This window comes from Mus musculus, chromosome 15 (genome assembly GCF_000001635.26).
Source record: "Mus musculus strain C57BL/6J chromosome 15, GRCm38.p6 C57BL/6J".
NCBI lineage: Eukaryota > Metazoa > Chordata > Mammalia > Rodentia > Muridae > Mus > Mus musculus.
The window spans coordinates 83,609,155-83,633,218 of NC_000081.6; the positions used below are offsets into that span (position 1 = coordinate 83,609,155).

A 24,064-nucleotide genomic window follows, 5' to 3' on the forward strand; every position below is an offset into this window, starting at 1 on the left:
TCTCCATGACAGGGACAAGGAGACCAGCTCAGGCAGGTATAGGAGATGAGTCAGCATGGACCAAAAGCCACCAGAAACTCAGGTGTAGAAAGTCGACTCATCTGGGGCTGAGTGACAAGGGTAAACTCAGAGCTGCCTCCCTGACCCTCACAAGGGTGTTGCCTGTGGGTAGTCCATGAGCTAGTGATGAGAGTGGATGCAGGAGGGGGTCCAAGGCCAGGCTCTGACCAGCTGGGCAGGGCCCTCATTCCTTCTGGCTGTAACCCTCCATCTGTACACTGTGGCTTTCTGGCCTGTCAGCCAACCAATAAGTAATATATGCACGAGGCCACAGAGCCACACAAGAACTTTGGCTGAGCCACCTCCTTTGCTTGCCACCTGTCTTCCTATGCACAGATGGTCTAGCTCTAGACCAACTATGTAGTTTTGTGCCTGTTTGGGTCTCTAGCCTTCTCCCTTAATATTCTGGCTCACAGTTCACTCCTATGGGTGACCACCCCCCAGTGAAGTAAAGTCTCTGGTCAGGATGCTGAGGATAGGGCCAAGACCGTGCAGGCATTCAGTTCCTTCCTGGGTTTGTCACCATCGTGGCCTGCACCCTTTTCCACCCCTGCTGAAGGCTGGCTCTCTGTTTATCCCACCCTATCCTTCCCTCACCTGACAGGGTGCATAGCTAAGGCTCTAGGAAGGGCTAGCCCAGGCGACTATGTGTATCTGGATGGCCCTTGGTTCCTGCAAGCCTCCGAGGGAACACTGTAGCTGGCTAGACACTGGAAGAGACTGGCTGATAAGTTGAGACCACAATTGACTAGACCCAGATTCCTATCTCAGGGTAGCCCTAAGCCTTCATGACCTTTCCCTAGAGTTCTGTATGTTTCAGCTCTTACACCTGGCTCAGGTGAACTTCTATCCTACCTCGTGGGGACTTCGGAGTCACCCACTTTCTGAGCACATGAGCTGTCTTGCTCTTACTGTCCCAGCCCCAGCCCAGGAACATACCACTCTTTCTCATGACCAGGACATCACCACACTCGTCCTCGATGGGTAGGAAGATCTCCGGGACTACGATTAGGATCCTGCGCTTTGGGGGAGGTGCGATGTGCCACACACACTCTGCATTGGCTGGGTAGTCGCCAGGGTAGTTGGGGGACTCGATGTAGCCTGTGTAGTCACCAAGTTCGCCGCCGCAGTGCTGGTCTGTGGGTACCATGGCCAAGGGACTTTGTCAGGCTGGCTGCATGGGTGTGCTAGCCCTCAAAGGCATTAGAAGTGCAGGGCGGGGCCAGCAGGTACTCCTGTGCCAGCTATTGAGGCCTCGTGCTAACTCACAGCGGGCCCTGTCTGGACTGCTGTTGTGGAACTAGAGGGCAGGAACTTGGCTGATACCACTGGGTTCCCTGACACCTGGTTGCTTGCCCAGCTTCCTCCTCCTCCTCCTCCTCTTCTTCTTCTTCTCTCTCTCTTTTTTTTTTTTTTTTTTTTTTTTTTTTTTGGTTTTTCGAGACAGGGTTTCTCTGTGTAGCCCTGGCTGTCTGGAACTCACTCTGTAGACCAGGCTGGCCTCGACTCAGAAATCTGCCTGCCTCTGCCTCCCAAGTGCTGGGATTAAAGGCATGTGCCACCACTGCCTGGCACCCAGTTTCTTTTTATGAGCTAGATGGTGCCTAGTTTTTTTGTTTGTTGTTTGTTGTTTTTGGCTTTTTGGTCTCTCTGTGTAGTCCTGGCTGTCCTGGAACTCCCTCTGTAGACCAGGCTGGCCTTGAACTCATAGAGATCCACCTGTCCCTGCTGGGATTAAAGCCGTGTGCCACCACTGCCCAGCTGGTTCCTAGTTTTAAGCTTACAGTTTTAGCTCTTCAAAGGTAACTGAATGTAGATAGTAACTGCTGGTAAATTTCCTGTGCACTTTCAAGTTTCTGAGACCTGGGGATGGTGGTTCATGCCTTTAAACCAAGCACAGGCCAAGGCAGGAGGCAAAGGCAGGTGGCTCTTTATGAGTTCTTGGTCAGCCTACACAGTGAAACTCTATCTAAAATAAAAAAGTTTCTGAGGAACAGGTCTGCCTCCAGTATTCTAGAATCTTCTCTCACATCTGGCTTCCACAACTTCACTCATTAAAACATATATATTTTTTAAAATTTATTTTTAAAAAGTTTTTTTCAGCTGAATATAATATTTAATTAATCTTTTAAAACGATGTGGCTGAGGGTGCCTCCTCATTTGTATGCTACAAGGGGTAACTTGGCAAAGTTGGGGACAGCCCTGGACAAAGGGTTGACCCAATTGTCAACCTTGTAAAGGCTTCTAGGAGGCTCTAGATCTGGCCAGCAGTCAGGAAGGAAGTGTGAAACTCTGAGAAACAGCTTAGCATGCCTGCCGGTGCACACCATTAGCCTCAGCACTCAGGAGGCAGAGGCAGGTGGATCTTTGTGAGTTCAAGGCCAGCCTGGTCTACATAGCTAGTTCTAGGCCAGCCAGGGATACATAGAAGGATCCTGCATAGAGAGACTCTCAAAAGAAAAAAGAAATAACAGAAGCAGGAAAAAACTCTTAGAAGGTGAGTAAAAGCCCTAATTTAGTATCCTGCTAAGCCAAGAGCTGGAGGTTTATAGGAAGGGCCAAGCTGTCTGCACTATGGTTTGTTGGATTTTTTTGAACCCAAGTCTCTCAGATACCCACAAGGCCTTTCTGTTTCTCCTCCAGTCCTTCCACACTGGCCCATTCTCAGGTCCCCATTTTCCCATGCTTTCTGGCGTTTATATGATGCCAGGTGATGGCTTAGGTCGTGATGGCTTCTATACCTGAAGGTGGGCACTTGGAGGCTGCCTCATAGCCTGCCACCTGCAGGCACAGAGCCTGCTTTCTATCCCTGGGTACCCAGAAACTAGAGCAGGGTCTGGCCTGGGCTAAGGCTCAGGTCCTGCCAAGCATGTATGTAGCCACACAGCCTTGTTGCTTTAACTTCTTGTAATCCAAGATGTCCTGAGAGAGAGAGAGGACCCTGCCACACCAATTGGATGTCCAGTAAGAGCGGTCTGTAATCTCTGAACCCATCTTCCTGATCTCTATGTGGTCCCTTCCTTTTATGTCCCCAGCACCGAGCAGGTAGGTATGTAATCATGTTAATTGTACAGTGGGCAGAGCATGGGCTGTCCCACCTTGCCAGGGCCCAGTGGTCTCCTCTCAGAACGTGCGGTCAGGTCTTGCTTACCTCCTGCCCCATTGCCCAGTGTTCCCATCTTCTGTAGGAGTGACACTTACTCTTGCAGTGTGTGACGTTGGTGGAACCATCAAAATCGGTGCTGGTGTTGCCCGGACAGGAGATGCAATGGTTCTGGCCAAACTCGGGCTGATAGGTGCCCACGGGACAGCGGATACACCGGTGGGTGGTGGTATTGTAGTGGTGTCCGGGAGAGCAATGCACTGTAGGGGAACAGGTGGGTGGGGTGCCGGTGGGCGAGGGCAGGCGATCCCCTGTGCTCTCAAGACCCTCCTCACCAAAAGACCTCTCTGATTTGTCTCACCGTCATGGGGTAAGTAAGCCTAAGCTATATGCCTCATAGTGAGGGTGAGGAAGAGCTTTGGGGGGAGGATGCTGATTATATTGAGGATGTGTGGGGCTCCAGCCATATAGTGACCATGTTAAGGACCAAATGTACTTGAGGGGTACAGTGGGCGTGACTGGAGGGGAGTGGAGAGCTACACCTGACACCTCTACCAAGTGAATGGGCAGTGGAGCAAAAAAATGGGGCTTGAGAACTCTGTTCCTGGAACTGAGTGGGAGGTGACACGGGGTAGCCTGTGTCAGGGGACCCTCTGCCCGTGGCATTGATGGTCCAGCCTTGACCGGCAGCACACAGGGTCACAGAGGGCCAGCATGGAAGAGGATGGGGAGGGGAGGGTCAGAGAGTGAGTGAAGAGGGCATGGTCTGGGTGCATTTGAGAGAGAAAGTCTGGTATTTCTGCTTTGGTGGGGCCCCTTTGCCACTGCCTGTCTATATATCCTCCCCATATCTCATCATCCTCTCTTCCTCCTCTTTCTTTCTCCCAGTAGCCCATCTACTCCCTTGAGGTGCTGGTATCCCCCCCTTTGACACTTCCAGTGCTCGGCAGGCTCAGAGTCTAGCTGCTGTCTCTTTCTGGTGTCTGACACGGTATACCGGTAATTTCATGCCCACTGCTGGAGTCTCTAGACCCCTCCTCTGACTTTAGGGTTGGCCTTGTGAAGCAGAAAATGATGTGGTGGTGGTGGGGAATGTATCCCTGAGTAGCTGGCCTCTCACCTTTGGCCTCGCAGTCCTGGAAAGAGGCGGTACCCGTGTGTTTGGTGAGCAGCCCGCCTCCACAGGGGAAGCAGCCGGTTCGCCCAGGCTCGGGCTGGTATGTGCCCACAGGGCAGGCCTGGCAAGGCTTGAACCCATCCGCTGAGAAGTAGCCTGGAGAGCACTGGCCTGGAAGTCAGAAGTCACGGCTCAGGTAGGGGAGAGGTGCTGCAGTGGCTACTAAGATTTGAGAGGTTGGCCCTGCCCTTCCTGGTAAAGGTACCCTGGGCAACTTAGATTGGAGTTTGCAGGCCCTGGATCTTGAGGCTGACAGTTGTCTACTGTATGGCTTTGCCAGACTGCCCTCCCATCTCTCAGCAGCAGCAATGGCTGGGGCTAAGTAAGGAGCAAGGGGGCCTCACTGTCAAGCTGGGGTACAGAGGAGGGGGTGTTTACATCCCAGCTTCCCAGGGGCAGGTCTCAGGTGCTCACAGAAGGAATAGCCTAGGGTTCTAGGCTGATGCCATCTGATCTGTCAGCTGGACAGGCCAGAAGAGGGGGAGGAGGGAAGGGAGGGTCTTTGAGAACCAAGGGCCTGGCTGGGACAAAAAGGGACCACAGGAAAGCCACCCTGAGCTCAACACTTCCACAGAAATGTGGGTGCAGGTGTTCCAATATGGAGTGGGTGCAATGTCCTCTTGACCCCGTCTCTGAGATTCTTAGCTTCCATCCAAGTGGAGACTGTCCCCTCCCATGGCTACCCTGTGCTTTATGGCTGCCATTGTCCTGGGAATCCCATTCCTGGGGGCTAGAGGATCAGGGAGTAGCTGGCACCCACAGGACCTCTGGTTGGTCTCTAGGTGGGCTCTCGTGTGCCTTGGAGAAGGCTTGGAGGTCTCTGCTCCTCACCCACCCTCCTGGACACTATCCCTTTCCAGGGTCAAGCCCTTGGTGTGCGTTCTCTAGAGTGAGCCCAGTATGGCCCAGTGGGAGAGTCCAGTGGGGAACTCTGAGTCATGTTGCTCAAGGGGCTGAGTGGGCTGTCCATGGCAGGGCTGGGTGATAATACAACTGCCCCTGCTATTAAATTGAAAACTGGCATCTCATCCACCAACAAGGCAAACAGCATGCTGTATGTGGAGAAAGCTCTGGCTAAAGTCGATCTCTTGACTTGGGTGGAGCATCGCTCAGAACGTGGAGTGTCTTTTAAGCACCCATGTTTTCTGTGACAAGCCACACCTCAGTCTGTCAGTGGTTGTATGGACATGCTGTAAGGCCTTTCTGTGCATGGTGACTATGTGGACACTAAGTCTTTGGAAAGGGTAGAGCTTCCGACAAGGCCACCGTTTATAACTGCACATGCTTTGGCTCAGGGAGCCTTGTGAGGGGCTGATGGGCCCTGTTGGGAACTTGTCCCCACCTGACCCCCTCCCTCCAGGTGGGCCACACTCGCCTCCACATTCGGATACGTTTCGGGCACCAGCCAGACCCAGTCCTTCGCTGCTGGGGCATGGCGTGCAGCTGAGCTGGCCTTCCATGTCCTGGTAGGTTCCCGACACGCATGGCATACACTGGCCTGGGTCACCACTGAAGTAGGTGCCAGGAGCACACGGTACTGCAGAGACAGAGCAGAGAGATATGGGTCAGAGGTCACCCCTTGTATGCAGATAGGACACAGCCCTTATCCCTGGGGCTCTAAGAGTCTATCCAGGAGAGCAGAGAGCACCCAGGTGGCAGGCATTTATGATGACCCTATAGGCCACACCCTGCTGCTCTTTCTGTGTATTCTACACAGCCCTTACCCATAGCTGGGCTCTGGGTTCCATCTGGACTTCTGTGTCTCTGACCTATACCCCACTCTCAGCCTTGCTTTTTGGTTTTACCCAACATCCCTGTCCCCGAGATGTTTCTACCAGGCCTTCCCACCCCAAACCTCTTTCTCCTTTCCTGCCTGTTTGGGGAAGCTGGCATCCAAGAACACAGCCTGGGGACCAGTAGAAGGTGTGGGTGAGAACAGATGCTACACAGTGTTCATAGCTGGAATATACCCAATTTTTGGTTTGGTTGACTAGGTTTCTGAAAACTGGAAATGATTCCCAGATAAGTTGTTAAAAGTGAGAGAATGACATCACCAAGTCCCTCACTGTCCCACATGGAACTTGTGCACATGCACAGATCATGTTCTCTGTACGGCGTTCCTGATGTTGGTTCTTCAGGCCTGCTCAGCACCTTCCTGGGAGCAGGATAAACTTCTGCGTGTCCCTCAGCCCCCCTCTTCCTCAACTTCCTGGATGAGTGAGTAGTCTCTGGCTTGGAGCACCCCTGAAATCTTTTCCTCGACACTCTCCTGATGGTGGGGTACCTGCTTCCAGGCCTCTCCATCCATTCCACAGTCAGCCTTCCTTCCGGGGGTCACCTCCCTGCACTCAGCCTCGAGGAGACCGAGGCTCGCTCATACATACGGAGGCTCTCACTCATCTAGGCCATGTGGGACTTAGAGCTGTATCTGTGGCCGTAAAGCTCCGTCCTTTTTCATCTCACCTGTGTGTGCACCAACCTGCTCACTGCCCGTCATCCCCATGGGGACGAGGACTCTGCCTGGAGAGCCACCACCCAAGCCTTATGCACCTCTGAGTCTGCTCTAACAGGGCATTCTTGTGTGATACAGCCTGGGTCTGCCTGTGGTTGCAGCCTCCAGCCTCTCTCCTACAGCTTGCTGGGCCTGGTCTCCCCATTTCTTGGATGGCACTCTGGGGTGTGTGTGTGTGGGGGGGGAGAGAATGAGGGAGGGGGATGGGAAGCACCGTGCATCTCAGACCTGCCTCAACCTTCCAGTTCCTCAGCCTGAGGGCTCAGCTCGCACACCTCCTTTTGAACCACACTGAAGGACTAGAGCGGGGCCCAGTCTGGTCCCCTGGGGACTCAGACCTCACTTCTGTGACTTTGCTGCCCTGTCCTGTGTCTGTTCCCTCTTCTGAGGCAATGGTGAGGATCCCCTACTTGGTCCAGCACCGGAAGGGAGGGAGTGTGCTTTAAATGACAGTGTTACAGCAAATGCTCCCCTGCTTGGCAGGCTGGTCCCTCTGTTCCTGCCACGTACCATGTATCTGTCTACCCTGTGGTCACTGCTGTACACTGGGCTACCAGTGCCGGGAGGGATAGAGGCAGAGTCTGGCCCACAAGTAGGGACTCACCACACTTGCCGTCCTGTAGTATTTGGCCTATGCCGCAAGTCCCGGTTCCCTCCAGTGCTTTGGCTGGCCGCTGGGCCACCTCGTACTCAGTGCCCAAGACCTGGACATAGAACTGGTTCCGACCAATGGACTTGCGCAGAATCTTGATGGCGGCTTGCAGGCTCTGCTCGGCACGCTTCCGCATGCAGTCTGCTTCGCAGGTGCCTGAAGGGGTGAAGGAACCCAGTGAGAGTCACTAGCTAATGACTGTCTTCTCTGCTCAGGGCTCCCCCAGCCAGGCCCTGTGCTGGGCTTCTGTCTAAACCATGTCAGTACACTCACAGTGGACCCCAGTCGGGGTATGGTGTGTGTGGGGGGCATTAGAGGTGTCAGACAGAAAGAAAACACTGAGGGTCTCAGAGGCCACAGAGCAGATCTGAGACTGAGCAAGGCCTCTGCCCATTCGTGAGGACTGCCACTGTCCCCAGAGTAGTGTCCTCCAGGGCTGTACAGATGGCTTAGTTGGTTAAATGTTTGCTATGCAGTCATGAGGAGCTGAGTTCGGATCCCCCGGATCCCCAGTACTCACATAAAAATCAGGTGGATGTGTAACAGCTCTCCTGACCCCCTGCTTGCCACAAAGGTTTGAAGGCATGGCCCCTAGCTAGCAGTGCCGTCTGGAGAGGTTCTGAACTCCTTTGGTGGTATGGCTTAGCTAGAGGATGTAGGGACCTAGGTCCCTCTGTCTCTCTCTGCTTCCTGCTTGCCTTTGCTCTGCTTCCTTGCCGATCCCTGGGTGACAGTGTCCTGTTCTCTCTGATCCCTGTGCATCTACCTGCTCGGTTTCTCTTCCTGGACCCCATTCCTCACCACTTCAACCAGAAAACTTTAGATTTCTGTCTCTAGTTTAGAAGGCTTCCCATACCTCCCCTTGCCTATGTATTCTCACAGGCCTGCCACCTACTCTCGCCCAGCACCGATGACACACACATATCTGCTTCTCCACAGGTGAGAGTACTTCTAGGGCGGTGGTCATGGCCACGATGCCCATGGCCCGGACCAGACACACATTTCCACAGCACAGCTGCCAACAGCAGCCGGTTCTGTCATTGCCTACCACTGGAGCCAGGAGGGGTGGGTATGTGCCCGAAATCCCAGCATTCAAGAAGTGGAGGCAGGAGGATGAGGAGTGAAGATGATACTTAGCTGCCTATCAGCTTTGAAGGTTGCCTGAGCGACATAAGACCTCATCTTAAGAGCAAACAACCCAAGCTAGGCCTGGTGGGGCACACCTTTAATCCCAGCACTGTGGAGGCTGAGGCAGAAGGATCTCTGTGAGTTTGAGTCTATCCTGGTCTACATAGAGAGTTCCAGTACAGCTAGGGCTGCATAATCGATAGAACCTGTCTCAAAAAGACGACGACGACGACGACGACTACTACTACTACTACTACTACTAACAACAACAACAACAACAGAGAGTTCTAGTATAGCTAGGGCAGCATAATAGACAGAACCTGTCTCCAAAAGACCAATAATGATAACAACAACAACAACAACAGTAACAATGACAACAATAATAATAACAGTAGCAAATAACCCATCCATTACCCACCGCTCACCTAGGGCTAAGAAGGAATGCCTGGATGAATCTCATATTACAAGTTTCTCTTACTGGTTGGAAAGAGGGCCTGGTTTGGCTGCTATAGGGAGGCTCTGCCCCTGCCCTTCCTGCCCTAGCAGGCACATAGAGTTGGGGTACTTTGCCATCTCTGCCCCTTAGCTGTGCTCCAAATGTTACCTCGAACTGCCTCCTGAACCCAGGGCTGCAGAGCTTGACCTGCAGTGTGTAGTACCCACCCTGCAGTGTGCAGTACCCCCCTCCCAAAGCCCCGACTTCTCTATGACTCACTCGGCCTCACGTCTGCCAGACCCCCCAGTCCCCAAGAACACATCACCCACCTGAGGCCTCATCCACCTTCATCTCCACCTCAAACTCTGCTGTGATGTGGGACACCTCCTTGGATGGGGACTTGCGGCCTCGGCGCCTCTTCTTGGAGGAGTCACACTTGAGGGTCACAAAAGTCACGTGGCAGTTGTCTGAAGAGAGAAGAGTACACTGTGGCGAGGGTGATCTTTGTCAGAAGCAGGGTCCTTCCTAGCCCCACATGCTAACTCCCACGGGCAAGGTCCTGCCATGCCACAGGACAGATAGTGACACTGTGGTGGATTGAATAAGTATGCCCTCCCCCATAGAACGCTTAGCCCATGGGGAGTGACATTATGAGGAGGCCTTGTTGGAGGAAGTGTGTCACTGTGGAGGTAGCTTTGAGGTCTCCTATGCTCAAACTATGCCCAGTGTGATACACAGTCCCCTTCTGCTGCCTGCAGATGAAGATGTAGAACTCTCAGCTCCTTTTCCAGCACCATGCCTGCCTGCTTGCAGTCCACCATGTTTCCTGCCATGATGATAATGAACTAAACCTCTGAACCTGTAAGCCAGCCCCAGCTAAATGTTTTCCTTCTTTAAAAAAAATATATATATGTGTGTGTGTATATATATATGTATGTGTGTGTATATATATATATGATATATGAGTACACTGTAGCTGTCTTCAGACACACCAGAAGAGGGCATCAGATCCCATTACAGATGGATGTGAGCCATCATGTAGTTGCTGGGAATTGAACTCAGGATCTCTGGAAGAGCAGCAGTCAGTGCTCTTAACCACTGAGCCATCTCTCCAGCCCCCAAAATATTTTCCTTTATAAGAGTTGCTGTGGTCATGATTTCTCTTCACAGCAATAAAATCCTAAATCTGACATAAGACCAGAGCTGCATGGCATTCTACAGGGACTGGGGGCTGAAGTGAGTCTTGAGTTCAACCTTGAGTGACTTCCCACCATATATGGAGATACCCTGTAATAGTGAGGAGCCCATGGGTCTCCCTAGCACCTGCTGAGAGTTTGGCTAGGAGACCCTACACCCGAGGAAAAGCCTGCTGAGGGATGAATTTTGCAGGTCTGTGGGAGGATCTCCAGGGCCCAGAGATACAGGCTTCTCTCTTTGGTCTTATACCATGCTGTTAGCCTCTTTTCTCCCAGCCTGAGACCTGAAGTCTCTTCCATCAGGACTCCACCAGGCCATAAAGAAAGTGTGTGTGAATGTGTGAGTATGTATTTATGTGTGTGTGTATGTGGGTCTATGTGTGAGTGTGTGTCTATGTGTATTTATGTGTGTGCGTGTGTCTGTGTGTGTGTATGTCTGTCTGTCTGTGACATTTGCCTATTAGGTGCTGTAGTACCCATGTTTCTTACTCATGACTATTGCAGCGTGGGCAAACATGTCTCCAAGGGCTTAGAGGCCCTGGTGGAGGACAGGCAGGTGCCTATGCTTGGCAAACCAACCCAGCAGGCCTGGGTACTTTGTCGCTTTCTGGGTAAGCAGGAGAGGTGGCCCACTTACCTAAAAGGGGATGCCTCAGGGTATCCTTGGCTCGCTCCTGGCTGCGGGGCTGGAGATGGCACTTGGCATCTCTGATCTTGAAGCGGGCCTTCTGTCTGATAGGGGTGGTGGGGGCATCTGGGGAAAGCCAAAATTCCCCCAGGTGGCGGCCTCTCCTGTGGGCAAGGAGGTGGTGGGGGACGGGGGCTGCCAGAGGACAGGTCCTTCTGGAGCTAGGCGGGGCTTGGTGTGGGCCCTTCTGCCCCGGCAGCCCTCCTGGGTGGAGGACCCTCCCCTGACCCACTTCTTTTTCTGTCTGTAAGGCCTGAAACAAGTGTATGCAGGACTCAAGGCCAGAGCCTTCTATGGGGAGGAAAGGACGCTGCTGCCCACCTCTTCCTTCATGGCCAAAGTCATAAACATGGCTTGTCCTTGTGGGAAAGAGGACAGAGAAGTGCAAGGAAGGGGGGGGCTGCAAACTCCAGGACACGTAGAACCTCTTCAGAGCAGACCCCAGCTCCACAGACTGGAGTCCTATGACCCTGAATTCTCAGAACCCATCCTAGATGTCCTTGTCACAACATCCCAACCTTCTGTGCTGTATGGGAGCAGGGTCCGTTCTGAGAGGCAAGGACCCTGAGCACCTCCTAGGCATAGTATTCAAGGCCATCTCTGGGACCTAAGTTCAAGGCTATCCTTTGCTACATAGCTTGTTCGAGGCTAGCCTGGGCTAGATGAGCCAGTCTCAAACAGCCCGCAGTTGCAGAATCACTGTACGACTGTGACAGCAGTCAGAAAGGCCCTCTGCTGGCTCCCTGACTGTGGGCTGGGCCTCAGTCTCTAGACTTCACGGTCCTGGCCCTGTCACCTCTCCAGAATCCTAAGCCATGCTGGGCAGGGCCCTGAGCAATCCCCCTCCCTTCCCCTGACGCATGCACTGGATAAGAATGGAAAGGGGCATCTAGTTGTTCAGTGTGGACAGGCCCACGGTTACCTGAGCAGCCGGGCCCTGTACTGGAGCTAGTGCCATTGCGTTTTGGCAGTGTCTTGCCCTGGAGACCTGGAACACCACAGCTCAGGATGTAGCTGCTTTCTGAATCTGTGGAGAGGCCAGTGGGTAAGGTTAGCCAGGGTGAACCTCCCTTCTAGGGACCCAGATTGCTGAGGTCTCCAAGGGGCTCCCGAATGAAGATCAAGACTGACCCCTGGGGAAGTGGCCCAGGTCCACAGAGAGCCAGGGAGCTAGCTGTCTGGGAGCGCTTGCTCCTGTGACTGGGAGCTCTCCACTGGGCTCTGTCCTGCTGAGCAGTGGGAGGCTGGTGTGTACCCCAGGAAGCAGCATGTTAACCCATCCCATCCCAGAGGGCCAGGGGTTACCTGGCATGAAGAGACTGTGGCCCAGGCAGGACAGGAAGCAGTTTTCCACTCCACCCACCTTGCCACAGGACAGCTGGGCCTGGGCAGAGGCCTTGGACCGAGACAGGCACCCGTTCATCTCTGAGGAGGAGAGAGACACAGAGAGGGCTTTGGTGAAGCCGGAGGACCTTGTGGTGCTAGCAGAGGTCCTGGATGTGGGTCACTCCAGTCTCCCAACCTCCTCACAGGGCCAGACAGTAGCAGGAAGGCAGTGTGGAGTACTGGCTACTACCAGCCAGCTTATTCTTCCCCCCTATAGTCCTGGTCTTGGCTGTCTGAAGAAAGGTCATTTGCATCCTCAGACAGAAGCTCCTGAAGGCAGACCTGTCCTTAGAGCCGGTGTCCAACTTCCTTACACAGACACACATGCACAGACCAAACACCAATGCACATGATATAAAAGTAAGTAAGTAAATAAATAAGATTTAAAACATTCTTAGGAAAGGGACTGGGAGATGGCTCAGGCTGTAAAGTGCTTTTTTTTAAAGTTCAAGCTCAAAGACCTGAGCTCAGATTCCCTAGCTTGTAAAAGTTGGGGATGGTGGTGAGTGTTGGTGGGGGTGGTGTCAGAGACAAATAGATCCTTGGAGCTCATTGATCAGCCAGCCTAGCTCAATGAATTCCAGGTTCAGTGAGAGACCCTGCCTCACAAGAATAAGGCGGAGGGCAAGAAAGACACTCAGTGTAGGCTTCTGGCTATCACACTCACATGGACACATTGGCACACACATGCAGATGTGCACATATACCATAGATAGATAGATAGATAGATAGATAGATAGATAGATAGATAGATAGGTAGGTAGATGATAGATAGGTAGATGATAGATAGATTGATAGATGATACATAGATAGATAGATAGATAGATAGATAGATAGGTAGGTAGGTAGGTAGGTAGATGATAGATAGGTAGATGATAGATAGATTGATAGATGATACATAGATAGATAGATAGATAGATAGATAGATAGATAGACAGAGAGAGAAAGTAGCACACACTTAGTAGGCATCTGATGGTAATTGATAGGCTCTGAGCCAGAACAGGCAGAGCACCACACACTCTGAGCCAGTGACCAAGCCACTCCAGTGACCAGATCCCAAGGCTCCATCAAGCCAAGTCCTTCCACAGGCAGGATAAGCCACACTTAGACTCTCTCTAGCCCAAGCTTCACACTGCCTGAAACAAATTTACCTCCCACTGCCTCTGAAGATCAGAGCATGCCTTTGCTCAGTGAGCAAGCCTGAAATACAACTCCCACTGGGGGAGGTTACTGCTCAGCTTCCTGCGTTAGGTGCTGAGTGGCCAGGGCTTTCCTTGGGATTCTGAGCCTACATCACCAGTCCCTACAGTCATTCTGGTCCTTTGATCCAGAATCAAACCTAGAACTTCACACCTGAGGTCTTTGACATCGAGTTGAGCTACTGGTCCTGGTCAACCTGCTTCTTTCGTTTTAAATTTTTATTTTATGTATATGGTTGTTTTTTAGCTGTATGTATGCCTGTGTACCAAGTGGTATGTCTGGTGCCCATAAAGGCAAAAGAAGGTGTTGGATTCCCTCAAACTAGACTCTCAAATGGTTGTGAACCACCTTGTAGGTGCTAACAATCTATCTTGGGTACTCTGGAAGAGCAGCCAATGCTTTTAACCGCTAAGCTAGGTCTCCAGCCCCTCCTGACTTCTTCCTTGACAAGCCCTCATTTTCTTGGTGCTGTGCTTGGCCAAGGAAAAACTTCACTGTATAGGATTCTATTAAAATCATTTGCCCAGGGCTGGGGGACAGCTCAGGTAGTAAGGTCTTGGCCCCACAAGCATGAGGACCAGTGTCTTAGGTGTGAAGAGACACCATGACCAAGGCAACTCTTATAAAGGACAACCCTTAATTGGGGCTAGCTTACAGGTTCAGAGGTTCAGTCCATTATCATCATGGCGGGAAGCATGGCAGCATCCAGGCAGGCATGAGGCTGGAGGAGGAGCTGAGAGTTCTAGGTCTAGATCCAACTGCAGCCAGGAAAGGACTGTACCCTAAGCAGCTAGGAGGAGGGTCTCAACGCCCACCCTCACAGTGACACACTTCCTCCAACAAGGCCACACCCACTCCAACAAGGCCACACCTCCTAATAGTGCCCCTCCCTGGGCCAAGCATTTTCAAACCACCACAACCTGAGTTGGATTCCTAGAATGCATTTAAAAGAAGCTGGATGTGACAGCACAGGATTGTAATCCTGTTGCTGCGGAAGCAGACAGACCAATCAGCAAGCTTGCCTGAGTGGTAGAGGAAGGCATCTGATGCCCTGATTGGCCTTCCACATGGGTGAGCTTCTACATAGTCACGTGGTGGTTCATGTCACTCATCCATCGTACTAAAACCCCACTGTACCATGTGTGAACTGCATGGTGAATTCTGTGCATGGCATGTGAGTTACCTCTCAAGACAGCTGTTAACAGGAAAGGAAAAAAAACAAACTCATGAGAGATACCATTAGTCTGAACACGCAGGAATTACCCACCTGGGCCGAGCCTGTCTCAGACCCATACTGTGGCTACAGACAACAGGGTGTAAATGTTTACAGAGAGCCACGGCGGAGCATTCAGAACCATTAGCAACGCTGTAGTGCTGAGAAAACTGAGCGCTTTATGGTCACAGCTGAACCCTGATGCCTACAACTGAGGAGCCTAATGTCACCCGGAAGTGTTTGTTTTCCCACAATGCCACTCTTCAACTGGCGGCTCTGACCTGAGAACTAAGGTCAGGGTTTAGGCTGGCACAGACAGCCAAATCCCCTGCACCCTCATAGATACTGTATCTGGTAGCAATCTGATCCTGAGGGCCAGGAGGATGCTACCTGGTGAGACCATGCCATCCCCCCAGGTACCTCCACACATAGATGTCTGCTTACACTTTCTTGACACCCCAACCTGTGGGATCAAAACAGCCAGGGAAGATTTTCCTGTGTCCCAGCAATTCATGACTGTGCTGGAACCAGCTCAGTCCCAGACAGATATAAAGCCAGACTGGAAATATGCTACCCTCGGGGATCCTGATGGATGGAAACAGTGAGAGTTGTTTTTAGATGGGCTGCCCTGCTGAAAGGGATCCTTGCACTCTGAGGAGCTGGAGGAAGATACTCTGCCTTCACATTTGGGGCACTGCGAAACACTCAGCAAGTAATCAAGACTCATTTTATTGGAGGAGTTTGTCATGAAGTGCTTAGAAAACGCCACCGTCTTCGTTATTCTTGCTGCTCTGGAAGACTAGAAATGAATTTCCCAGACTGTAAAGTCACCATGGAGAGCCTTAGCTGAGGCTCTTCAGAGACCATCCCGGTGCACTGAAACGGACTCCCCAGGACTCAGAGCTGATGGCTGCGGTCACACAGACAGCGTAGCCAAAGACCACAGGAGGAAACCCATTTAACACTCAGCTCCTGCCAGCTCCCCGTGCTCCTGGGGATGTGCTCACACTTCAGTCTTTTGGAAATGACAAGGGTTCAGGTAGCCCAGCTTGGCCTCAGGCTTGCTAAGGAGAATCTTGAACTTCCGTTCCTTCTGCCAGGGCCTCCCAAGCTCTGAGATGACAAGTGTGTGTGTGTGGGGGGGTCATACCCATCTGTCTGTGTCTCCTCACGATGGTTCCTGCTGTCTGGAAGGTTCAACCCTTCTGACTTAACCTATCAAACAGGACCACCCAGCCGCACCTCACCTCTACTGGGAGAGCTGCTATCCGAGTTCTGTAACCAGACTTCTATTTAGTGCTAACTTGAAAATCACAAGCTGTGCTCTTTGTGATCAGAGAGGGAGGGGGAAAGGCTCTCGCTTTGTGAGAAGTGACTTTGGGGATCCCTGCCGGGCACCTGTGGGCACTTATCACCCCCTCTTCTCCAGCTTGGCACCACTGAGAAGAGCTGCATCTCTCAGGAAAAGCTGGCTAGTTGATACCACAAGGACCAGGCTGACTGCTCTGTGGGGGCTGTGAGATTTTCCCAACTTCAGAACTTTCCATTGCAATGTTCACAGTGACCTGTGCTCTCCTTCCAGGAATCAGCGGGACGGGGTCCATTTGAGGGGTATGATAATAAGGGCTGATTAGATCACGGGATTAGATGGGCCATCTATGGGGGCCAGGCAATCCAGAGTGCTCGCCAAAAGTTTGCTCGAGAGTAGGCTTATGTAACCATAGCATTTGAGAGGTGGAAATAGGGGGGTCAGGAGTTCAAGGCCAGCCTCAGCTACCGGGTGTGGCTCAGTGCTAGAACTAGCATGCAGGAGGCCCTGTATTTCATTTCATTTCTTTTTCCTTTTCTTTTTTCTTTTTGGTTTTTCGAGACAGGGTTTCTCTGTGTAGCCCTAGCTGTCCTGGAACTCACTTTGTAGACCAGGCTGGCCTCGAACTCAGAAATCCGCCTGCCTCTGCTTCCCGAGTGCTGGGATTAAAGGCGTGTGCCACCATGCCCGGCTTCCCCCCCCCCCCCCAGTTCCATTTCTAGCACTGAAAAACAAATGGATAGGAAGAGCTCCTCTTTCTGGGTGACACTGAGAACTGCAGCCCATGCCACCATGGGGGGAGGGGCGGCAGGGAGGGCCTCATCAGGCTTGTCACCACAGTCCTCCATGGTAGAACAACTTGGAGCCTTCCTTGGTCATCTGTGGGTTTAGCAACGGTTTCATGCTAGACCTGGATTCACAGCCAAGTGAGGGAAGTGAGCCACACTGAGGCTAAGGTAAGGCAGTTTGGATGCCTGTGGTAGACTTACTGAGACCTTGGTTCTGTTAGCTCACGGACACAGAAAGCCTTCCAGCACCTTCTATTGATGTCCTCAGTTATATTTGTCTGTCTTAGTCAGACCATGCTCAGTGTCCAGAACATTCAGTGACTTAAAGGAGGAAGTGGTATGACATGCCATTCATCAACATAATAGCAGTCAGGCCAATGGCAGTTAGCCCTTCCTGTGACAGGCCACCAATGGCAGTCAGACCTTGTGGTGGTTTGAATAAGAATGGCCTCCATCAGCTCATGTATTTGAATGTGAACTAGTTGAGGGATTAGAAGGATTAGGAGGTGTGGCCTTATTGGAGCAGGTGTGGCCTTTCAGAGGAAGTATGTCACTGGGGTTGGGCTTGAGGTTTCAAAAGCCCGTGCTAGGCCTGAGCTCTCTACCTGTGGATCAGGTGGATCTCTTGGCTACTGCTCCAGCCCCTGCCTGCATGCTGCTATGTTTACCATGATGATAATAGACTAAACCTCTGAAGCTGTCAGCATGGCCCCAATTAAATGCTTTCTCTCCCAAGAGTTGCTTCGGCCATGGTGTCTCTTCACACAACAGAACAGCAGCACATCACTCAGGGGGAGCACTACAGTGAAGGCTGTACAAGCCCTGATGCTTCAGGCATCCTTGGCTTGAGGGTGGAGTGGGGGCATGGTGGGTTGGCATGGAGCAAATGCAGGGAGGATGATGGCCATTCTAACAACTGGACCCTGGCTGGGCATAGTGGGGCATACCTATGATCTCAGGAGGCAGAGGCAGGAGGGTTCTGTGAGTCTGAACCAACCTGGTCTATATGGTGAGTCCCATGCCAGCCAGGGCTACAAATGAGACCCAGTGTCAAAACAACAGAATAAAAAGGGGTGAGGGCAGACCTGGGGTTTGATTCTCAAGGATATGGAGCCTTGCTGGAGGGCCTCCAGAGAGCATTAGCTTTTTTCATTAATAGGGGCTGTGATGGTTTATATATGCTTGGCCCAGGGAATGGCACTATTAGAAGGTGTGGCCCTGTTGGAATGGGTGTGGCCATGTTGGAGTAGGTGTGTCACTGTGGTTGTGGGCTATAAGACCCTCATTCTAGCTTCTTGGAAGCCAGTATTCTGCTAGCAGCCTTCAGATGAAGATGTAGAACTCTCAGCTCCTCCTGCACCATGCCTGCCTGGATGGTGCCATAATCCTGCCTTGATGATAATGGACTGAACCTCTGAACTTGTAAGCCAGCCCCAATGAAATGTTATCCTTATGAGAGTTGCTTTAGCTGGGCAGTGGTGGCGCACGCCTTTAATCCCAGCACTTGGGAGGCAGAGGCAGGCAGATTTCTGAGTTCAAGGCCAGCCTGGTTTACAGAGTGAGTTCCAGGACAGCCAGGGCTATACAGAGAAACCCTGTCTTGAAACAAACAAACAAACAAAAAAAAAAACAAAAAAAAGAAAAGAAAGAAGCAGGTTGACCAGGACCAGTAAGTAGCTCAACTCGATGTCAAAGACCTCAGGTGTGAAGTTCTAGGTCTGATTCTGGATCAAAGGACAGATTTCTGAGTTCAAGGCCAGCCTGGTTTACAGAGTGAGTTCCAGGACAGCCAGGGCTATACAGAGAAACCCTGTCTCAAAAAAAACCACGGGGTCTGTTCACAGCAGTAAAACCCTAACTAAAACAGGGACTGAACCTAGTACCAAGATCTCTGGCATGCCCTCCCCCATAGAGAGGGCAGGGCCAGCAAGTGACCTCTCCCCACTCACCCACACAGTCCTTCTGATTCCAGTGCAGCCTCCTCCCTGGTGGGCACACACACTCGTAGCTGCCCTTGGTGTTGACACAGCCCTGCTCACAGCTGCCGTTGTTCATGCTACATTCATCCACGTCTGGAAACACAGGCAGGAGTGAGGGCCGGAGGGGGTGGGAAATAGCAGCCCAGGTCACACACCCAGGACCAGAGACCAGGAAGCTCCTGATTCTGGTCCGGTCTGGCAGAGGTCTTGGGCATCACGGATATCTCATCCCCCCAGGGAAAGCTTTGGCTCCTCGACAGCCTTAGTTTCCCCTCCTGGATAGTGGGCACCAGTCTGAAAGAAGTCACTGGAGACTCTTCCTCCTCTGACCAAAAACCTCCTTTAGGCAAGGGCTAGCTAGCTCTTCCTGCTCCAGGCCGCCCTGGATGCCAGCACACATGTATGCTATCCTATCAGTCAGGGAAACGGCATTTGAGAGTCCCTTGACAATGGCACTAGCATCAAGTGGCTATTCCGCCCCTGTCTCCAGTATGACCTGGCCCTCTCTAGCTTTGCACTGTTCTCAGGTCACAGAGAAAGAAGAGAGGCCACGATGACCCCCTCTCTTCCCATCTTCACCAGCCACATCTGGCCTAATGTCCTCTGGCTCAGTCCAAGCTCTTGTTCACTGTGGTGCTGGCTGTGGAACCCGGGGCTCTAGGTAAGAATTCCTCCATCCCAGGCTCTTGAATCTTCTCTCCAGCTCTGCCCTACCCCTCCTCCCAACCCAGAGGATAAGGTCTCAGGCCATGAGCCATCTCCCCCATGGGCTGCCTGGATCCCATGTTCCCTTCCTCCAACAGCCAGAGTCCTTTGTCATACAGATATGACTATCTAGCACTCTGCTTCAAGGCTTCCTGCGTTGGTGTGTAGCACTGTAAAGAAGCCCTCAGGCTACCCTCAAGGCTCCCTCTGGGCTCACACAGCTCTGTACATCCTGGGCATGTATCTCCCCGGGGGATATTACCCTGTTTCCTGCTGCTCATGGGCTCATCCCTGCTACATCCTTGCCTCTGTGCGTCTGTATATGCTGTTCCCCCGAACTGCTTTCCCGTCTTGACCCAAAGGTTCCTCCTTTAGGATTCTCATTGTCTCTAGAATGTACTTTCTGGAAATTTCTGTGCATTGGCCACCCACTTCTGGACTGGTTACCCCAGGAAATGAGGTTCTGGGTTTATGTTTCCAAACCTGCTAAGGCACCCTCATGGTGCCTCCCATGCCCTGTCTCCCCCCAACCCCTGTCCACTACCTTGTGCCTGTTTGGCAGAATCCCAGCCTTGCAAGGTCCCTCCCAGGCCCACCAGGGTCAAAGTCACGATTGGGGTGTGGGGAGCACTGTTGATGGCCATATGCCAGGCGCGTGCCTCGAGGGGGAGGTGGCCCTGGCGGGCGGGCTGCAGACCTCCGCAGTGGGTTGTCCCGTAGAGTGTGTAGCCTCGGCGGCACAGGCACTGGAAACTGCCGGGGGAGTTGATGCAGATGTGGTCACAGGTCCGCTCAAAGGAACACTCGTCAATGTCTGTGGTCACAGGGAGACAGGGTGGCATGTCAGCTTGAGGTGACTAGGCAGGCCTGTCACCCACGGAACATCCTGTCTGGATGGTTCCTGGGTCCTGAGGCGCAGCACAGTCTCCAAGTCTATTAAGTTTCTCGTTGCTTACTTTTCCACACTGTTTCTGTTAGCCCTGTTGCTGGGGTAGAATCCCCTCATGTCTGTTATGGAAGTGGATTATTATGGATCTCTGTTACTATCTCATTCACCTGTGGTTAGGAAAGATATTTACATTTGCTTTAGCATGCGTTTGCATGTGTGTTTACCTGTGCATATGCATACAGGCCAGAGGTCAATGTTGGGTGTCTTCCTCCACCTTAATTACCTGTTTTAAAATGTTTTGTTTTTAATTTTGTGTATGTGAGTACCCAAGGAGAACAGCAGAGGGCGCCAGAGCCCCAGGAGCTGGAGTTAGAGGCCTCCTGATGTGGGTGCTGGGAACTGACCCTCTATAAGCGCAGTTCATGCTCTTAACCCTGAGCCAGCACTGCAGCCTTATCTTTATTTTCTATACAGGGTCTCTCACTGAATGGGAAGCTTGCTGTCTGCTATACTGGCAGGCTTGCCCATCCCAGAGGTCCTCGTGACTCCCCTGGTCGCCATGCTGGGTTTACAGGCATGTGTTGCCATGCTTGGCTTTTACATGGCTGCTGGGGATGTGCAATGCTCACGCAGTGCTCATGCAATGCTCATGCAATGCTCAAGCTTGCTCACCAAGCACTTCCTCCTGGGCCATCCTCCCATCTGTTTCTGTTTTACTTCTGAGGCTGGGTCTCATGTGGCTCGAGCTGGCTTTAACTCCTGCTCTGCTTCCCAAGTACTGGGATCAGAAGCCTGAGGTGCCATGCCTCTATAGGAAAGCAACTTGGTACATATGCCAGGAAGGAAAATGACTGGGACTTGCTTAAGAACCCTCAAGAGGAAGCTGAAATGGAATACAAACTCGTGATGTTGACCAAAGTGTGTTCTTGCCACCCGAAGATGTTTTCGGAGAGGTTAGGAATGTGGCACCGATAGAAGAGGGGAGAGGGAATATACTACACATAAGGTTTTAAAAAGTAGCTCTGATAGCACAAGCCATTTGACTATGAATTTCCTTGGGCAGCCAAAGTCCAAAGGGAATGGAGAGTCATGGGTTGCCTGCACATCAGCCGTCCCATAATAGGTACCGGGGACTGGGGTATTGCTGTAACAGGCCTGACTCTACTATTTGCTGGAGGACTATGGAAGATTTTGGGAGTTTGGACTAGAAAAGCAGTTGAATGCTCTAAGTGGGACTTAGTGGGCCATCCTGTGGGAACATGGAAGACAGGGCTGAGGGTGATTTCAATGGTGGGGGCCCAGCTCAATAAACTTCGAAAGGTAAGAATATTAATAAGTGGCTCAGAGAACATTCTTGGGATATTTTGGCAAAGTGTGGCTGCTTTTTTGCCCTTGTCCTAGAAACCTACCTGGCGTTAAACTAAAGTGTTTGTTTGTTTGTTTGTTTGTTTTTTGATTAATGACAGAGGGGATTTCAAGACAACCTGGTATCAACTGTTTTATTGATGTGGTTGCTAGTGGTCACTCTTATGAAGATCTCTAATGGAAAGAAACAAGCTGGACAAAGAGAAACACATACGTGGGGCACGGGGAGAAAAGGACACCAGAAAAGGTGATATTGGAGCCAAGTCTTGAGCGCCAGGGGATCAAAAGTTTAAAGGAAAGCAGATGCTGAATGGAATAAAGGGCGTGGTGACCTCGGGGCAAGGCCCCTCCCAGCTAAGCTTCCAAGTTGTAAAAAGGACAGCCTAAGCTGGGGAAGGAACCATCAACCCGGAGAGTTGATTCAAATGTTATTGAACAGGGGGCCAAGTTCCCCAGCCCCCCAAAGCAGAACTTGGCAACATCGGCTGAACATTGGTTCAGGCTTTAGAGTTGAGAATACAAGAAAGGGATTGTAGAATCGCTGCGCCGTGCCCCCACTCCCACCTCCATGGGTGGAACTGTAAGGAAGCTGCTGAGGCCAGGCAGGCATGTGTTAGGGTTGTCCCTGCTTGGAGGCTCAGAGAGGCTATTGTATGGAGCTGTGAAGAGGAAACCTGGATTTCAATGGAGACCCGAAAATGTTGGAGATACCAAAGCATGGGAATACCTGCCAAGGAGAGCTGCTAACAGGGAGTAGAACCAGCCAGCGGGAGGCAGAGACAACGGCATTAAGAGATACACTGAGAGACAGAGTCACAGAGAGACAGAGACACACAGAGGTGTGTTTCAGTCAACAGAGCTAAAAGAAGTTAAGAGATCTGACATCAGACATGGCGACACAGAGTTTGGTGACTGCCTGCTGCTTTTTTGCTTTTGCTTTGGTCCAGTTCTTCCTCACTAGGGTCCCCTTTGTTTCTCTGGTAATGTCTAGTGAAAGTATGTGATCTGTTTGTTTTTTTTAATTTTGATTTTATAGGTTACACTTAAGAGCTTGCCTTGAGTCTCAGAAACAGCTTTGGATTTTTAAGCAGTCTTGAGACTGTGAAAGACTATGGAGACTTTTGAAGTTGAACTAAATGCATTTTTCTTTTCTTTCCTTTCCTTTCCTTTCCTTTCCTTTCCTTTCCTTTCCTTTCCTTTCCTTTCCTTTCCTTTCCTTTCCTTTCCTTTCCTTTCCTTTCCTTTTCTTTCCTTCCTTCCTTCCTTCCTTCCCTCCTCCTCCTCCTCCTCCTCCTCCTCCTCCTTCTTCTTCTTCTTCTTCTTTTTTTTGACAAAATAGGGTTTCAATATGTAGCCCTGACTTTCCTGGAACTCACTCTGTAGACCAAGCTGGACTCAAACTCACAGAGATCCACCTGCCTCTGCCTCTTCCTGAGTGCTGGGATTAAAGCAATGATCCATCACTGCCTGGTACATTTTTTCTTATGACATGGCTACAAGCCTTTGGGGGCCTGGGAGTAGAATGTGGTGGTTTGAATAAGAGTGCCCCCCCCCCCAGGCTCAGATACTTGAATACTTAGTCACTAGGGAACAGAACTGTTAGAAAAGATTATAAGGAATAGGAGGTGTGGCCTTGGTGGAGGAAGTGTGTCTCTGTGGATGAGCTTTGAGGTTTCAAAAACCTACATCAGGGCCAGTCTAACTGTCTACAGATCAGGAGGTGGGTCTCAGCTACTCCTCTGCCACCATGCTCCTCTCCTCGATGATAATGGGCTGACTGACCCTCTGCAACTATGAGCCAGCCCCCAGTTAAATGATTTCTCTTATAAGAGTTGTCTTGGTCATGGCGTCTCTTCATTGTAACAGGACAGTGACTCATGTATAATAGTTATTTCTCTTAGAGTTTGTGCCTAGGATAGACTTGTTTCCTATAAGCATTGGATCCATTTCTCCTGAGAAGCTTGTGAAATAGACACTGACCTGACCCTCCACAGGCACAGCAGTTAAGAGTTTGTTCTTTGAACACATTGGCTCTAGCTCTAGTGGTGTCATACCTCTATGTATGTGCTCATAAGACACTAATGCAAGGAAGATGCTGTGCCATGGGTGCTCAAGTGAGGGTGTGAGGTCTCCCTGGGGTCTGGGAGGACCTCCTGGGTCACGGATAGGTCCTGCTTGGAATGGAGGAGGATGCCCCAGGCAAAGGCAGGGAGGCCAGGAGGCTGTATGAAGGTCAAAGGGCACTGGGATAGTACGAGGGTCCCTAAGGAGCTTGGAC

At 51.5% G+C, this 24,064-nt stretch overlaps 1 protein-coding gene across 7 annotated transcripts in view; it reads right to left on the reverse strand.

The window, feature by feature from the left end:
- The window catches only part of Scube1 (signal peptide, CUB domain, EGF-like 1), a 122,469-nt gene that overhangs the window by 6,572 nt on the left and 91,833 nt on the right, over positions 1 to 24,064 (reverse strand). For 5 of the 7 annotated variants that reach the window (XM_006521242.4, NM_001271473.1, NM_022723.3 and 2 more), the window contains 11 exons: positions 20,230 to 20,346; positions 18,798 to 18,920; positions 12,258 to 12,377; positions 11,875 to 11,979; positions 10,902 to 11,018; positions 9,398 to 9,535; positions 7,457 to 7,660; positions 5,716 to 5,877; positions 4,284 to 4,451; positions 3,262 to 3,423; positions 1,000 to 1,197 (listed from right to left, as the gene is read on the reverse strand). In XM_006521242.4, coding sequence (XP_006521305.1) covers positions 1,000 to 1,197; positions 3,262 to 3,423; positions 4,284 to 4,451; positions 5,716 to 5,877; positions 7,457 to 7,660; positions 9,398 to 9,535; positions 10,902 to 11,018; positions 11,875 to 11,979; positions 12,258 to 12,377; positions 18,798 to 18,920; positions 20,230 to 20,346 — 1,614 coding nt within the window. Of the gene's footprint in view, positions 1 to 999; positions 1,198 to 3,261; positions 3,424 to 4,283; positions 4,452 to 5,715; positions 5,878 to 7,456; positions 7,661 to 9,397; positions 9,536 to 10,901; positions 11,057 to 11,874; positions 11,980 to 12,257; positions 12,378 to 18,797; positions 18,921 to 20,191; positions 20,347 to 24,064 lie in introns of those variants that run through there. The other 2 variants (XM_006521243.2, XR_003951419.1) reach the window with 2 other exon arrangements.